General features: G+C 39.4%; 1 protein-coding gene across 7 annotated transcripts in view; it reads right to left on the bottom strand.

The window, feature by feature from the left end:
• The window catches only part of LOC101884676 (MAM domain-containing glycosylphosphatidylinositol anchor protein 2-like), a 352,666-nt gene that overhangs the window by 33,068 nt on the left and 301,301 nt on the right, over positions 1–18,297 (bottom strand). For 5 of the 7 annotated variants that reach the window (XM_073933868.1, XM_073933869.1, XM_073933870.1 and 2 more), the window contains one exon: positions 16,879–17,172. In XM_073933868.1, the coding sequence (XP_073789969.1) occupies positions 16,879–17,172 (294 nt within the window). Of the gene's footprint in view, positions 1–16,878; positions 17,200–18,297 lie in introns of all 7 variants that reach the window. The other 2 variants (XM_073933864.1, XM_073933865.1) reach the window with 1 other exon arrangement.

The raw sequence follows: 18,297 nt of genomic DNA, 5'->3' as shown, positions 1-18,297 counted from the left end.
AAAATAATAAATTAAATAAATTAAAAGAGCTGTACTGTCCATACAGTAATGCCAAATACACACCACTGCTGCTTTTTATGTATTATTATGTTTAATATAACATCATTATTATCTCGATCCTGACGCAGACGTAACAGCACACAGAGCGCCTGTACATGTGGCTTTCTGCTGAAAGGAATAAATGTCCAGTCCGTCAGTAATGCAGTTTACAGTCGGCTCTTCATCCTCGCAGCTCCTCATCCTGCAGAGTTTAATGAGCAAAACTAAAGCATCAGAAACTGCACAGACACACACACACACACACACGCACACACACGCACACACACACATGCAGGAGCTTCAGCTGTAATGAAAGAGTCGGTCAGGAAAAACAGCACAAGGACGAGGCTTTTACAGAGATGAGCCGTACGGAGGCCGGAGCTGCATTAGAGGATAATAGCGGAGAATAAACACAAGATAAACGCAAGCCAAACCCAGGGGGAGATGTGCTTTTACAGCTTTTAACACGGCCACCAGCAGCAGGAGCACCCTGTGGAAGCGCTGCTCTTTCCCTGGTGTAAACAGTGGGGGAATAAGTATTGAACACACTTAGTTTAACACTTTATAATTCCTTTTTAGGGTGGCTCAGTCGTTAGCACTGTGGCCTCACAGCAAGAAGGTCTCTGGTTCGAGTCCTGGCTGGGTCAGTTGGTGTTTCTGTGTTGAGTTTGCATGTTCTCCTCGTGTTGGCGTGGGTTTTCTCCCGGTGCTCCGGTTTCCCCCACAGTCCAAACACATGCGCTATAGAAGGATTGATGAACTACATTGGCCGTAGTGTATGAGTGTGTGTGTGTGTGAATGAGTGTGTATGGGTGTTTCCCAGTACTGCGTTGCGGCTGGAAGGGCATCTGCTGTGTTAAACATATATTAGAATAGTTGGAGGTTCATTCCGCTGTGGCCACCCCTGATGATTAAGGAACTAAGCCGAAGGAAAAGGAATAAATGGATGGGCTAATGCAGTTCATCTTTAACACTCCATTTAAGATCTCCATAACAGGAGAGTCCTTCATTACTCGCTATTCTGACTTAATATCATGCAGCTGCAACTTTATTCATCAGAATATGGAGATAAAAGCTCACAATAAGCTTTTTAAAAAAAAAATCTTTTAAACTCAATGGTGGCGATGGGCTTCCATAAAAACCAGAATAAAATTAAATGGAAAAAGTTAATTAAATAATACAATTAAATAAAGCAAAAGTAAATAACGAATAAAATAAAACATGAAATTAAATATTTTAAATAAAACCTGGATAAAATAAAAATAACAACATATTTGATAGATAAAATACATAAATAAAAAGTCATATAAAATTAAATAAAATTAAAACAAATAAAACAAAAATTTATAAAATATTTTTAAAGTAAAATAAAACCAAATTAGAATAAATAAAACAAGAAAAATAAATAAACAATCAAATTAAATAATATGTAAATGAAATAAAACAAAAAAAAAGAAAATTTGCATTAAATTAAAATTAAACAAATGTAAAAATGTGTCATGTAAATATAAATAAAGTAAAAAATGAATAAAATACAGGCAGCACAGTGGCGCAGTGGGTAGCACAATTGCGTCACAGCAAGAAGGTCTTTGGTTCAAGTCCCGGCTGGGTCAGGTGGTGTTTCTGTGTGCTCCCCGTGTTGGCGTGGATTTCAGATTATGCTAATAACAGTGTATTTGAATGGTTCTGGGGTTGGGTTTGGGGATTAGGGCGATATTACAGCTTCATATCACACTCCTCCACACTAAAACCGACACTGGTAGCGATATCTGATGGGTAGCATATTGCGTCATCAAATTGTGCTACCTACTTTTTGAATGGCAGGTAGGAAAATCTGACATGGTAGGACAAATCGACAGAACACCGGTTTCCCCCACAGTCCAAACACATGCGCTATAGGGGAACTGATGAACTAAACTGGCCGTAGTATGTGTGTGTCTCTGTGTGTGTGTGAATGAGTGTTTATGGATGTTTCCCAGTACTGGGTTGCAGCTAGAAGGGCATCCGCTGTGTAAAACATATACTGGAAAAGTTGGCGGTTCTTTCCACTGTGGTAACCCCAGATTAATAAAGGGACTAAGCCGAAGGAAAATGAATGAATGAATAAAATTAAACAAAAAATAAAAGGAAGTAAATTAATACAATTTATAAAAACAGAATAAAATAAAATAATAAATACTTTTAAAATTATTATTTAAATTAACTTTTATTATTTTATTTTATTCTATTTTTATAAATTTTAATTAAAATGTAAATTATAACATGAAATGTTAAATGTCAATAAAAAAAAAAACAATTATTATAAAATAAATGACAAAATAACCACATTTTATATAATAAAAACAAACAAAGCAAAAATAAATAAAATAAAAATGTAAACAAACAAAATAAAAATATGAATAAAATAAAATAATAAATCAAATCAAATCAAACAGCTGTACTGTCCATACAGTAACGGCAAATACTCCAAACTGCTGCTGTTCCTCCCTAAAGGAGTGTGTTTGGGGCATAAATCAGTGTGTGTGGATGTTTACTGGACTCAGACATTATGATGTTCTGCTGCAGTCGATATTGGAGCAGATTTACAGCACTGCAGTAAATGTAAGGCCTGTTATTGAGCTGAAGTACAGATGAACAGCCTGAAGCGCTGCTCGACATGATGGAAAACAAAAACTTCATTTATTCACTACAAACACAGAGAGACAAACGTCAATCATCCTGTCACACTCAAACACACACCGCTGCTGCATCCTCTAATCAGTCTATATACATTTATGTATGTATATATGTGTGTGTGTGTGTGTGTGTGTGTGTGTGTGTATATATATATATATATATATTAGGGGTGTAACGATTTATCGTTGTACGATTTATTGCAATGCAAAAATGTCTCGATATGCATCGTGGCGTTATGACGATTTGATTACGATATGACGTCCGTTTTCTCTTATTAGTTGAGCTGTTTGCATGTGAGCTACGTTCCACCTGCTGTCGCACGTGAGTTCAGATTGCAGCAGCAGTAATGTTAGCAGACCAAGATGAGTGGAGCTGAAATAGAGGATGGCCCATCCTCTCAAAATCAGACGTCTGGCAACATTTCGGTTGTAAAGTCATTGCTTTAGACCCGTCCGCTTTTTGACACGCATACTGGGACAAACATAGCCGAAGTTTTAAAGTCTTCACAGTGATTTACATAATGGTAAATCACCAGTATGGTGTTGAAAGAGTCACATACTGTATTTATAAGGTACAATTCACCCTAAAATATCATTCTGTCTTCATATAATGATGTATTGGCGGCCGCAAAATCACACATGACGTGAGCTGACCGTGAGCTGTTACTACAGAGGGCGGACTATGATAGACGTGCGCGCGTCTGCTTCAGTGAACAGAGCCTGCAGGTTGTGACGAACAGGTAATAAAGTATTAAACAAAATTCAGTTTGTGGAACAGAGTGATCGTTCAGGAGCCGCGTGGGAAGTATGAACAGCAGTGGAAATGAAACCGAAAGCGTGCACATTATTTAAATAATCAACATGATACTCTTGATAGCGCCGAAGAAATAGTAAACCTGCCTAAACTGCTGAAAAGAGCCACGACTGTCCTGTGTAATGAAAAGACGGCCACCCTGTCACTCATCATGCCCAACATGAAGACAGCCATCCATAAAAACCTCTCATACAGACACACATCAGTTCAGGATTATCTTATAGAACTGCTGATTGCCTGGAAATGTAGATTTTTTTATTTGCACACAAAAAACGCAAGTGACCAAGCAAAGCCTTCAGCTCTTACTGTTAAATTCAATTGAATAGAATCATTTCAATAATATTTTATAAGAAGTTTTTAAATTGTTTTATTTTCCAGAGACAGGCCTGTTTAATTTATTTTCTTAAAGAAGGTTTAACAAGTTGAAAAAAAAGAAAAACATAAAAAATAGTTTACTTGGTAATCACATTTTTTTTAAATAAATTTTGTATTTCAGTTTAATTTTTAATTTTAATTCCAAATATCGTGATACATATCGAATCGTGAACATCATATCGTGATACACATCGTATCGTGAGCTGAGTGTATCGTTACACCCCTAATATATATATATCATGGCAATGCAATTTATATATGTATACCAACTTCTTAGCTCCCCCATAACAACCAAGCAGCCATCCAGGAGCATGTTGTCTACTTTTCTGGGATCAGATGTGCTTATAACTCCGCTCACAGACATTATCGAGCAGATGTTTGCTGTATGTTTTATAATCAGCTGCTGTTTATTTGCGTTACGTAAATGAAGTTCAACTTAGAGGATATTTCCATTTCCGTAAACGCTTAAAGCCTCGGGTCTACTGTAATCTGTGTGTTTATGTTTATTAATACAGCCGAGAGTTATGTGAAGTGTGTGAGAGCTGAAGGAGATACATATATGCACACACACACACACACACACACACACACACACACACACACACACACACACACACACACACACACACACATAAACACACACACAAACACACAAACACACAAACACACACACTCAGACAAAACAATTACGCACATAAAAACACACACACACATGCACATTTAAACACACACACACACACACACACACACACACACACACACACACACACACACACACACACACTAACACACACACACACACACACACACACACAGAGAGAGGCATATACACACTCAATACAGAATACAATAGTCTAATACACACACACACACACACACACACACACACACACACACACACACTAATTGTTATTATTGAAATTATCCATCTGCCCTATACAGCTGTTGAGCAGTGAATCCTGCTGCTGCTGTCAGTGTGTTTAGAGTCACTCTTCACCTGACGAAGGATCAACAGCAGACCAGACAAAATTACAACAACACCCTCACAACACAACAGCAACATGGTAAAAAACTCAGAACACCAAAGAAACCCTAAAGCCACATACAAATACAACACCCAGAACACTATAGCAACATATAGCTAGAACACCTAACTCACACCTTTGCCACCATCACTATGTATAAAAACAACACCCAGAACACCAGCAGTCACCACAGTAACATACAGCATAATACCCAGAACACCCTACTAACTCTATAAAACAACACCCAGAACACCCTAATAACACCACAGCCACCATAACAACATATAAAACAACACCCAGAACACCCTAATAACACCACAGCCACCATAACAGCATACAAAACAACACCCAGAACACCCTAATAACACCACAGCCACCATAACAGCATACAAAACAACACCCAGAACACCCTAATAACACCACAGCCACCATAACAGCATATAAAACAACACCCAGAACACACTAATAACACCACAGCCACCATAACAGCATACAAAACAACACCCAGAACACCCTAATAACACCACAGCCACCATAACAGCATACAAAACAACACCCAGAACACCCTAATAACACCACAGCCACCATAACAGCATATAAAACAACACCCAGAACACCCTAATAACACCACAGCCACCATAACAGCATACAAAACAACACCCAGAACACCCTAATAACACCACAGCCACCATAACAGCATATAAAACAACACCCAGAACACCCTAATAACACCACAGCCACCATAACAGCATATAAAACAACACCCAGAACACCCTAATAACACCACAGCCACCATAACAGCATACAAAACAACACCCAGAACACACTAATAACACCACAGCCACCATAACAGCATATAAAACAACACCCAGAACACCCTAATAACACCACAGCCACCATAACAGCATATAAAACAACACCCAGAACACCCTAATAACACCACAGCCACCATAACAGCATATAAAACAACACCCAGAACACCCTAATAACACCACAGCCACCATAACAGCATATAAAACAACACCCAGAACACACTAATAACAGCATATAAAACAACACCCAGAACACACTAATAACACCACAGCCACCATAACAGCATATAAAACAACAACCAGAACACACTAATAACAGCATATAAAACAACACCCAGAACACCCTAATAACACCACAGCCACCATAACAGCATATAAAAAAACACCCAGAACACCCTAATAACACCACAGCCACCATAACAGCATACAAAACAACACCCAGAACACCCTAATAACACCACAGCCACCATAACAGCATATAAAAAAACACCCAGAACACCCTAATAACACCACAGCCACCATAACAGCATATAAAACAACACCCAGAACACCCTAATAACACCACAGCCACCATAACAGCATATAAAACAACACCCAGAACACCCTAATAACACCACAGCCACCATAACAGCATATAAAACAACACCCAGAACACACTAATAACAGCATATAAAACAACACCCAGAACACACTAATAACACCACAGCCACCATAACAGCATATAAAACAACAACCAGAACACACTAATAACAGCATATAAAACAACACCCAGAACACCCTAATAACACCACAGCCACCATAACAGCATATAAAAAAACACCCAGAACACCCTAATAACACCACAGCCACCATAACAGCATATAAAACAACACCCAGAACACCCTAATAACACCACAGCCACCATAACAGCATATAAAACAACACCCAGAATACAATAAAAACACCACAGCCACCATAACAGCATATAAAACAACACCCAGAATACATTTACATTTACATTTAGTCATTTAGCTGACGCTTTTATCCAAAGCGACTTACAAATGAGGACAAGGAAGCAATTTACACAACTAAGAGCAACAATGAATAAGTACTAAAGGCAAGTTTCAGGTCTGTAAAGTCTAAGAAGGGAAGTGTTAGTAGTATTATTTTTTTTATATTTATTTTTGGTACAGTCAGTGTGATATTCAGAGAGGCAATTGCAGATTAGGAAGTGAAGTGGAGACTAAATAGTTGAGTTTTTAGTCGTTTCTTGAAAATAGCGAGTGACTCTGCTGTTCTGATGCAGTTAGGGAGTTCATTCCACCAACTGGGCAGATTGAGCGTGAGCGTTCGCGAAAGTGATTTTTTCCCTCTTTGGGATGGAACCATGAGGCGACGTTCATTCACAGAACACAAGTTTCTGGAGGGCACATAGATCTGCAGAAGTGAGTGCAGATAAGAAGGTGCTAGGCCAGAAGTCACTTTGTAGGCAAACATCAGAGTTTTGAATTTGATGCGAGCAGCAACTGGCAGCCAGTGCAAACGGATGAGCAGCGGAGTGACATGTGCTCGTTTAGGTTCATTGAAGACAACTCGTGCTGCTGCATTCTGGAGCAGTTGAAGAGGCTTGATAGAGTTAGCTGGAAGCCCAGCTAGTAGAGAGTTGCAGTAATCCAGTTTGGAGAGAACAAGAGCTTGAACAAGGAGTTGAGCTGCATGTTCAGATAAGAAGGGTCGGATCTTTCTGATGTTATAGAGTGCAAATCTGCACGATCGAGCAGTTCTAGAAATGTGGTCAGAGAAGTTTAGTTGGTCATCAATCGTTACTCCAAGGCTTTTCACCATTTTGGATGCAGTAATGGTTGCCCCATCCATCTGGATTGAAAAGTTATGGTGTAGAGTCGGGTTGGCAGAAACTACAAGCATTTCCGTTTTTGCGAGGTTCAGCTGAAGATGATGATCTTTCATCCAGTGTGAAATATCCAACAGGCAGGCTGAGATACGAGCTGGAACCGAGGGATCATCAGGATGAAAAGAGAGGTATAGCTGGGTGTCATCAGCATAGCAGTGGTAGGAGAATCCATGTCTCTGGATGACTGGTCCTAGAGATGATGTGTAGATGGAGAAGAGAAGTGGCCCAAGAACAGAGCCTTGAGGTACCCCAGTGTTTAGATGCTGTAGGTTGGACACCTCACCCCTCCAAGACACCCTGAATGACCTGTCAGAGAGGTAAGATCTGAACCATTGTATAACAGTGCCCGCAACGCCCAGTGACTCAAGCGTAGATAGCAGGATCTGGTGGTTGACAGTGTCAAAAGCAGCTGACAAGTCCAGCAAAATGAGGACTGATGATTTAGAGTCTGCTTTAGCCAGTCTGAGATCCTCCACGACCGAGAGCAGGGCAGTCTCAGTTGAGTGGCCTTTCTTAAAGCCGGATTGCTTGTGGTCCATGAGATTGTTTTGAGTAAGAAAGTCCAGGACTTGATTGAACACTACTTTCTCCAGAATCTTGGCCATGAATGGAAGCAGGGATACTGGTCTGTAGTTTTCAAGTAGCGTATGGTCCAGGTTGGGTTTCTTTAGCAGTGGGGTTACCCTAGCCTGCTTAAATGTAGTGGGGAATAAACCAGAGTCAAGAGATGTGTTAATTATGTGAGTCAGTGTTGGAATACAATAAAAACACCACAGCCACCATAACAGCATGTAAAACAACACCCCGCCCAAACCCCAGCTGCCATAGCAGCAAATAAAACAACACATTTTACTTTCACATAATCACACTGAACAACAATCCACTTCTTTTCTTCGATGAGTTAAAAATAACAAGCATCCATCGCAGAAATAAGTAAGTCTCTGGCCTGCCATTTTCAGTCAGTACTAATAACGGGCGAACCACCAATGAATTGATAGTTTTAACCGGATCTTCTAAGAGAACCTATCGAGTTGGCATGAAACAGTTTGTGTCTTCAATAAGTACTTACATACCGGATACTCCCTCTGACTGGAAATAAACCCATATCTTGAGTTATTCAATCAGTAGAACAGTACACGGACTCACCTGCTGTAAAAAAAACAGACCTGATGATGACTAAGATGAGTGTGAGCCGACTGTCTGTTCCCTCGCAGCACACTTTCTCACTGAGTGAGTGATTCAACTTGACTAAGGTCATTTTTATTCCACAACATGTTTTTTAAACCAATTAAACAAGGTTAAAAGTAACTTGCCTTACATTTTTGAAAAAGTAACAAATATTATTCATTATTTTTAAAAGTAATGCATTATATACTTGTTACTTTGGAAAAGTAATATTAATACATAACATTATTACGTTATACCCAACACCAATCATGCACCAATATATTGTATTTTAGAAGATGCAACTTAGATTGTTACTGTAAATGACAAAGAATAACCATTAAAATAATTCAACAAATGTACCATAAATACAGATGCTTCACAGTGTTGTTCATATGCATTCAATTTATAAAAACTATCTGTCTGACATGACTTGAACACACCAACATAAGTACGGGAAATGTCGATCTGCATGCTGTTTTACAACTGTAGAATTTGTGATGAGCCTAAATATCAAATATGTAACAAAAATGACTTTAAAATGATATGTTTGTGAACACTTATTAGGACATATCTCATGTTATTTTCTCATCATGCATCATTACCTTCAGGGAACCTTTTGCAAATGATGAAATAAACTGACAAAACTGTAGGCGACTGGATAAAACCACACTGCGCTTCCGTCTTTCAGCATATTGTGAAAAGAAGAGCTGCATTCTGAGTGCCATGAAGCACATACGAGCGCAATGCATTAACACGTTCAGTATGACTGAAGAAAAGCCATCCTCATCGCATTCACACTTTCTCCTCAATGGCGCACAGAGACACTTTATCTCTCAGCGTGATTTCACACCACAAACACAATGGCCTCCAACACGCCTCCCACAAGACTTCAAGAGTCTAAAGATGAACATTCAGAAGATCGGGACACCAGTTAAACTGTGCACAAATGCAGCAGCCGGATGCCCACCAGTGTTTACTGAAAGCACACACACAACAACACATTCAACATAGAAACCTGTTAAAATCCCACTCACAACACACTAATGATGACCACAGACCATCACCAACAATGCTGTCAATGTTCAAAAATCAGAACACACTAATGAGCACAGAAAAGCATGATAAAAACAACAAAAATGACCAGAGCAATGTTAAAACAACACTATTGCAACCTTAGAGAAACATACAAAACAACACTCTTATAGCAAACACATAGCAATATACAAACCCAACCCTCGCTCAGAACACCTTGGCATCTCCATAACAGCATACAAAAACCCAACAACATCCCCATAGCAACAAACAGAAACAACACACAGAACAGCTTAGCATCCCCATAGCAACCTACGAAAGCAACACTCAGAGCACATTAGCAACCCCAGAGCAAACAAACCGAAGCCTCCTGGCAACCATTTAGCATCATATTAGAACAACACTCAGAATATCAAAGCACATAGCAACATACAAAAGGAACACCCAGAACACCACAGCAACCACATTGCAACATGCTAAAATACAAAATAACCAAATTAACCGAGAAGCCACACTGCAACATATAAAAGACACATAGCAACATGAAACATCGATATTCAACACACCCTAGCAGCACAGTAAAAACAAAACAATCTAAATATCCTAGCAACTACATAACAACATCCAAAAGCAATACTCAGAATGACCCAGCAACCACACAGCCTCAGTCTAAAAACAAACATAATTCAAATATCCTAGCAACCATATAGCAACATTCAAAAGCAACACCCAAACAGCCATAACAACCAATAGCAGCATTCTAAAAAGCTAAACAATTAAAATATCCTAGCAACCACGTTGTAACATGCAAAAACAAAACTGAAAAACACCCTAGCAACCAACAGTAACATTCTAAAACACCCAGACTGTCCTAGTAACCACACAACAACAGTCTAAAAACAAAACAATGTAAATATTTTAGCAACCACATAACAACACCCAAAATTAATACCCAGATTGCCCTAGTAACCACATAACAACAGTCTAAAAACAGAACAATCTAAATTACCTAGCAACCACATAGCAACAGTCTAAATAAAAAAATAATCAAAATACATTAGCAACCACATGGCACCATTCAAAAGCAACACCCCGAAATCCCTGACAACCAATAGCAGCGTTCTAAAAAGCAAATCAATTAAAATTTCCTGGCAACCACATAGCAACATGATAAAAACAAAACATTCTAAATATCCTGGCAACCAATTAGCAACATGAAAAATCAATAGCCAGTACACCCTAGCAACACTGTAAAAAAATATCATAGCAACCACATAGCAACATGCAAAAACAACACCCAGAATGCCCTAGTAACCACATAGCAACATTATAAAAGCAAAACAATCTAAATATCCTAGCAACCGCATAGCAACATGCAAAAACAACACCCAGATTGCCCTAGTAACCCCAAAACAACATGCAAAATCAGGTCAGTACACCCTAGCAACACGATAAAAACAAAACAAAACAAAACAAAACAAAAGTGATACTCCGAACACCCTAGCAATCAAGAGCAACATCCTAAAAAATGCACATAACAACAGTCTAAAAACAGAACAATCTAAATATCCTAGCAACCACATAGCAACATGCAAAAACAACACCCAGACTGCCCTAGTAACCAAATAGTTAAAAAACAGAACAATCTAAATATCCCAGCAACTACATAGCAACAAGATAAAACAATCAAAATACTCTAGCAACCACACAGCAACTTTCAAAAGCAACACCCAAAAAGCCCTGACAACCAATAGCAGCGGTCTAAAAAGCAAAACAATCAAAATATCCTAGCAACTACATAGCAACATGCAAAAACAAAACCCAGATTGCCCTAGAAACCACATAGCAACATGATAAAAGCAAAACAATCAAAATATCCTATCAACCACATAGCAACATGCAACATGCAAAAACAACACACAGAATGCTCTAGTGAACAATAGCAACATTCTAAAAAGCAAAACAATCAAAATGTTCCAGCAACCACATAGCAACATGATAAAAGCAAAACAATTAAAATACCCTAGCAACCACATAGCAACATGCAAAAGCATCTCCAAAAAAGCCCTAGCAACCAACAGTAGTGTTCTAAAAATCAAAACAATCAAAATGACCAAGCAACCACACAACAACATGATAAAAATAAAATGAATTAGATATCCTAGCAGCCACATAGCACGCAAATGCAGCACCCAAAATTTCCTGTCAACCTATAGCAATATTCTAAAAAGCAAGACACTCGAAATGTCCTAGGAACCACATAGTAACCTGATAAAAGGAAAACAATCAAAATATCCTGGCAACCAAATAGCAACATCAAAAAATCAATAGTGAGTACACCCTAGCAACAGGTAAAACAAAACAATCAAAAAAAATCCTAGCAACCACATAAGCAACATGCAAAAGCAACAGCCGGAATACCCTAGCAACCTAAAGCAATGTTCCAAAAAGAAAGCAAAACAATCATAATATCCTAGCAACCACATAGCAACATGATAAAAGCAACACCCAAAGTGACCTAGTAACCACATAGCAACCGTTAGAAAAACAGAACAATCTAAATATCCGGGCATCCACATAGCAACATGCAAAAGCAACAGCCAGAAAGCCATAAAAACAAAAAAGCAATGTTCTAAAAAGCAAAACATTAAAAAAATTCTATCAACCACATAGCAACATGCAAAAACAACACCCAGACTGACCTAGTAACCACATAGGAACAGTTCAAAAACAGAACAATCTAAATCCCCAAGCAACCACATAGCAACATGCAAAAACAACACCCAGAATGCACTAGTAACCACATAGGAACAGTTCAAAAACAGAACAATCTAAATATCCAAGCAACCACATAGCAACATGCAAAAACAACACCCAAAATGCCCCTTGTAACCGCATAACAACAGTTTGCAACACTGAACAATATAAATATCCAAGCAACCACATAGCAACATGCAAAAACAACACCCAGAATGCCCTAGTAACCGAAAGCAATGTTCTAAAAAGAAAGCAAAACTATCAAAATATCCTAGCAACCACATAGCAACATGCAAAACACACCCAGAATGCACTAGTAACCACATAACAACAGTTAAAAAAATCATTATGCAAAAGCAACATCCAGAAAGCCATAGCAACAAAAATCAATGTTCTAAAAAGCAAAACATTAAAAAAATCCTAGCAACCGCATAGCAATATGCAAAAGCAACACCCAGAATGCCCTAGTAACCACGTAGTAACAGTTTAAAAAAACAGAACAATCTAAATATCATAGCAACCACCTAGCAACATGCAAAACACCCAGCTGCTGAACAAAACAAAGCAACAGCCAGAATGACCCAGCTACAAATAGCAATGTTCCAAAAAGCAAAACATTTAAATTGTCCTAGCAACCACATAGCAACATACAAAAACAACACCTAGAATGCAATATAAAAACATATGAAAAACTTTAAAAAAGATGATTCCCTCCCTGCTGAAAAATCCAGCTTAAACCAGCCTAGGCTGGTTGGCTGGTTTTAGCTGGTTTTGGCCAATTCCAGGCTGGTTTCTAGCCATTTCCAGCCTGGTCTTAGCTGGTCAGGCTGGAAAATTACCAGCCAAATCCAGCTAAAACCAGCTTGACCAGCCTGGTTTAAGCTGGATATAGCTGGTTTTGGCTGGACTCCCAGCTTGGCTAGGCTGGTCAAGCTGGTTTTAGCTGGTCATCCCCCAGCCTGACCAGCTAAGACCAGGCTGGAAATGGCCAAAACCCCTCTAAAACCAGCCTGGTCGACCAGCTAAAACCAGCCAAACAGCCTAGGCTGGTTTAAGCTGGATTTTTCAGCAGGGCTGCTGGCAACAAAAAGCAATCTATTCTAAAATAACAATCTAAATATCCTAGCAACCACAGTGTATCATGTGAGATTCACCTTATATCATATCAGCATGCCGAACACATCGTTTGTGTAGAACATCTGCTGTGTATTTGTCTGTGTCTGTGTGTGTGTGTGCTCCTCCTCCCTTAGAAGTTTCTTTCAGACAGTACAGTGTGTGTGTGTGTGTGTGTGTGTGTGTGTGTGTGTGTGTGTGTGTGTGTGTTTCTGAAGGCCGCTTCTCACAAAACACACAGTGATATTCTGAGAAAAGTGTGACTCATCACCTGCCAGCTTCATTTTCAACTTATAATGGATGCGATTATGTGTGGTATCCTGAGATTTGAGGCTCAATAATATCCAGCTATTAAAGTGCGCACCAGCAGGAAAACCTGCAACGCTTTAGTCAATCTCAAGTCAAGTATTACATGCAAAAACTACAGCTCAGCCCAAAAAACACATCACTTACAGCACAACAGCGATGCTGGATATTCCTGCACTTCACTCTACATCAATGTCATTATTTTCACCTGATTTCCCTGCAGCAGCAGCTGATTATAGTACACTCTTAAAAAGCTTTTACCGTAAATCCTGAGCTTATATTAGAGAGAATCAGAGACTCGCACTGTACCATGAGCTCGAGCGCCGCCTCTGTGTTCTTTAAAACAGAAAACGTTCTTTAGTTTGAGATACAATATAGTCGTATATTCCTAGAAAAAACAATCATCGAGAAACATATAATCAAATAAAAAAACACATGAATAAAACGCTAAATGCCTTCACTGTAGAATGTAGCAGCTGGCGGTTTTTATATAATCATTTTTTCAGTGTTTTCTCCTTTATTGTATAGGCCAGTAGAGAATATTGACAGAAAAGCAGAGAGAGGGGAAGGATCGGCATAGGATCGAGAGGTGGGAATCGAACTCGGATCACCGTGAGCATCGCCATAGCGTCGACGCACTAATCACTACACCACTGGCGCCAACAACTGTTTTTTTTACCATACATTTTACGTTTTTCTTGTTTACTGAAGCAATAAAACAATCTGTAAATATTCAGAGGTCTTACAAATTCAAAATAATATTTGTATATATGCTAAATAAACAAATAAACAAATAAAATGCTAAATGACCGTATTTCAACAGTAAAATTATAGCAGCCACAGCTGTCTTTTTTAAGTTTTAGCCTAAATAGTTAGCATATATTATCTAGAATCGCTGTACATATGTGTAACCCCGCCAGTCCTACACCACCCAACATGCTCTGAGCTGCGATCGAACCAGGGACCTTCCCCCTAAAAATCCTCATCCCCATCTGGGTCATGGCACCAACGTAACCCTGTCGGTCCTTCACCACTTTACCTGCTCTGAGCTGGTATCGAACCAGCGACCTTCCGCATGGAAGTTGGTTGCTCTACCAAGAAGGCTAAAGACCATGACCTCTAGTGTCCGTCACTAGAGCACCTTTAGATGTCAGAGGAGTGAGGTTTACCTGCACAGCGAGACTACACTCTATGATGAGCTCCACCGCCACCTCTCCGGATATATATATATATATATATATATATATATATATATATATATATATATATATATGTGTGTGTGTGTGTGTGTGTGTGTGTGTGCATATATCCTGAAGTGTGTACATATGCGAGACTCACACTGCACATTGAGCTGGACCTCGCCCTCTGTGGGTGTGTGTGTGTGAGTGTGTGTGTATATATTCTGAAGTGTGTACATATGCGAGACTCACACTGCACGATGAGCTGGATCTCTGCCTCTGTGTGTGTGTCTATGAGTGTGTGTGTGTGTGTGCATATATTCTAAAGTGTGTACATATGCGAGACTCACACTGCACGATGAGCTGGACCTCGCCCTCTGTGGGTGTGTGTGTGTGTGAGTGTGTGTGTGTGTATATATTCTGAAGTAGGGTTGTAACGGTATGAATTTTTCACGGTATGATAATCGTCTAAAACAATACCACGGTTTGACGGTTTCGCGGTATACGGTATGTTACAAATGTTACAAAATAATAGAACAGTGAAGCAAATTTGACTTTTTCCAAATAATATATTTTTAGTTACTATAAACAACACCACTTACAATGAACAAATAAAAATAAGAAAATAATAAATAATGTGTCAAAGTCCAAATAAAGTCCAAATAAACATGGTGCAAATCCTCAGTAAAAAATAGATATAAATATTTACTATACTATAAATAGTTATATAACGAAACTAGATTCAATATGGAACATCCTTAGGTTTTATGTGCCAGCATGGATATGGTTGTCTGTGGATATGGATTTGGATTTGGTTGTCTGCAATACAGACAAACAGCTGCATCTTCATTTGCGTCTTTTGAAAACAGCAAGAGCAGCAGTTCGTCTTTGCTGTGTCACTGTTTTGTCATGTTTCTGTGCTGCTGTGCATGCAAAAGTACTTAGTATGAGAATTATTTCATGAAAAACTTTTTTTTTTTTGCGTTTTATTTAGCCGTGCATAAATGTATGCCTATCTCTCATTCTGTGTTGTTCAAAAAGCTTGGTCCACAAACAAAAGTGAAACCTATGCTTATTGGTTGTGATATAGCGAGTTTGAACCAATCTGGGCATGGAGGAGGGACAATGCATCAATGTATCGTGTCTGGTTTGTCCGGAGACACAGTGACGAGCGTTTCTTTGTCAAATCAGCTTTGTCAAATGTTGATGACGTAACCGCACTGATTCCAGAGCCTCTGAAAGTCCGTGAATGTTATGTGATACAGCACTGGAAAGCTGAGATTCTCTTCTTTATGCCAATCTTTGAATTGTATGAATCGGATCAGCGGATCAAAAGTTATTAAACATTTAAGAGCAATACTTATTTTTAGCCGCGGGCGGCTGTCTCTGTCTTTAAGGGTTAAAACCGTTGATATGCAATTGTTCATGGTATGATAATCGTGCACGTTCAAATCGTGGTAAACCGTCATACCGGTATATTGTTACAACCCTATTCTGAAGTGTGTACATATGCGAGACTCACACTGCACATTGAGCTGGACCTCGCCCTCTGTGGGTGTGTGTGTGTGAGTGTGTGTGTGTGTATATATTCTGAAGTGTGTACATATGCGAGACTCACACTGCACGATGAGCTGGACCTCTGCCTCTGTGTGTGTGTGTGTATATCCTGAAGTGTGTACATATGCGAGACTCACACTGCACGATGAGCTGGACCTCGGCCTCGCGGGGCTTGACGTTGAAGCCGTTGTATTGGCTGGTCTGGCAGCGGTAGGATCCGCTCATCTCTCGGGACACGTTTAAGATGCGCAGAACTCCGTCCAGACTCTCCGTCTGCATGCTGCCGTCCGGCATCGGCGCCTCTTTATCAGACCGCGACCACAGGATGATGGGCTTGGGCTTTCCTGAAACAAGGCACTCCAGCTCCACCGTCTCGCCCTCCCGCACCACCAGCGGAGACTTGCCCCGCGGCACGGTCAGGGTCGGGGGAACTAAGAAAGAGAAAAACAGAGGAGGGACTGATATGGGGCTCTAGAAAGGCAGCAGACGGGGTCGAAGAGGATGCCCAACACCGGCGCATGTGTGTGTGTGTGTGTGTGTGCGTGCGTGTGCGTGTGTGTTTGACAAAATCACAAAAACACCCAAAAGCATCACAAATACATCAAATAACCTTACTGTGGTGTTTCTGACTCATACACTGGATCTCCGCTTCATCCATCTCTGTCACTGACTGCTGTTTATCTGAAGTAACACAGGAGTGGGCAGGGAGAACCAGCTCATTTGCATTTAAAGGCACAGGCCACAGAAACAGCTTCAATGTAATCCTACTCCAAAATTCACATATTCAGCAGGGTATAATGAATAGTCTGATGGGTATTTTGAGCTGAAACAGATTCTGGAGACACCAAAGACCTTATCTTACATCCTGTAAAAGGGTCAGGTTGAGGAGAACCAAGAAAAGGGAAGGACAGAGGAAGGACTGATATGGGGCTCTAGAAAGGCAGCAAATGGGGTCAACAGAGGATGCCCAACACTGGACTCTCTTTCTGTGTGTGTCACGGTTATAGTTAACAAAAATGAACGAAAAATAGAAAAACATCAACATCATTTGGGAAATATTAAAAAAAATAATAATTAAAAAAAATCACAGGAAGGCGAATCATTTTGACATTTTTATATATATATATATATATGTGTGTGTGTGTGTGTGTGTGTGTGTGTGTGTGTGTGTGTGTGTGTGTATAAATCTAAAGTAACTAAGTAACTTATTAATTGAGAAATCTTTCCATCAGGTACTTATTTTTTTTTACTTTACTTTCTTTATTGTCCACAAGTGGAAATTTATCTTTGGCTTCACCACACAACCACATCAGCGTTTACATTACACACATCACAGACAAAACATTCAACACAAATACATTCAACGTCGTCACATATATCACATTAAAAAACACATTTTAAAAACCCTACACATAATTAAAACCCAGTATTTAAAATTCTAATGGCACTTGGCACAAAGGACATTTGATGCACATTTTTCTTTACTTGAGGTTGCCTAAAACGTCTTTTCGAGCTGAAATTTGATATTTAAGGGATGGGAACAATCTTCAACAGTG

The sequence above is a fragment of the Danio rerio genome, chromosome 20 (genome assembly GCF_049306965.1).
Source record: "Danio rerio strain Tuebingen ecotype United States chromosome 20, GRCz12tu, whole genome shotgun sequence".
In the NCBI taxonomy this organism is placed as follows: Eukaryota; Metazoa; Chordata; class Actinopteri; order Cypriniformes; family Danionidae; genus Danio; species Danio rerio.
This window is presented reverse-complemented; position numbering and strand designations above follow the sequence as displayed.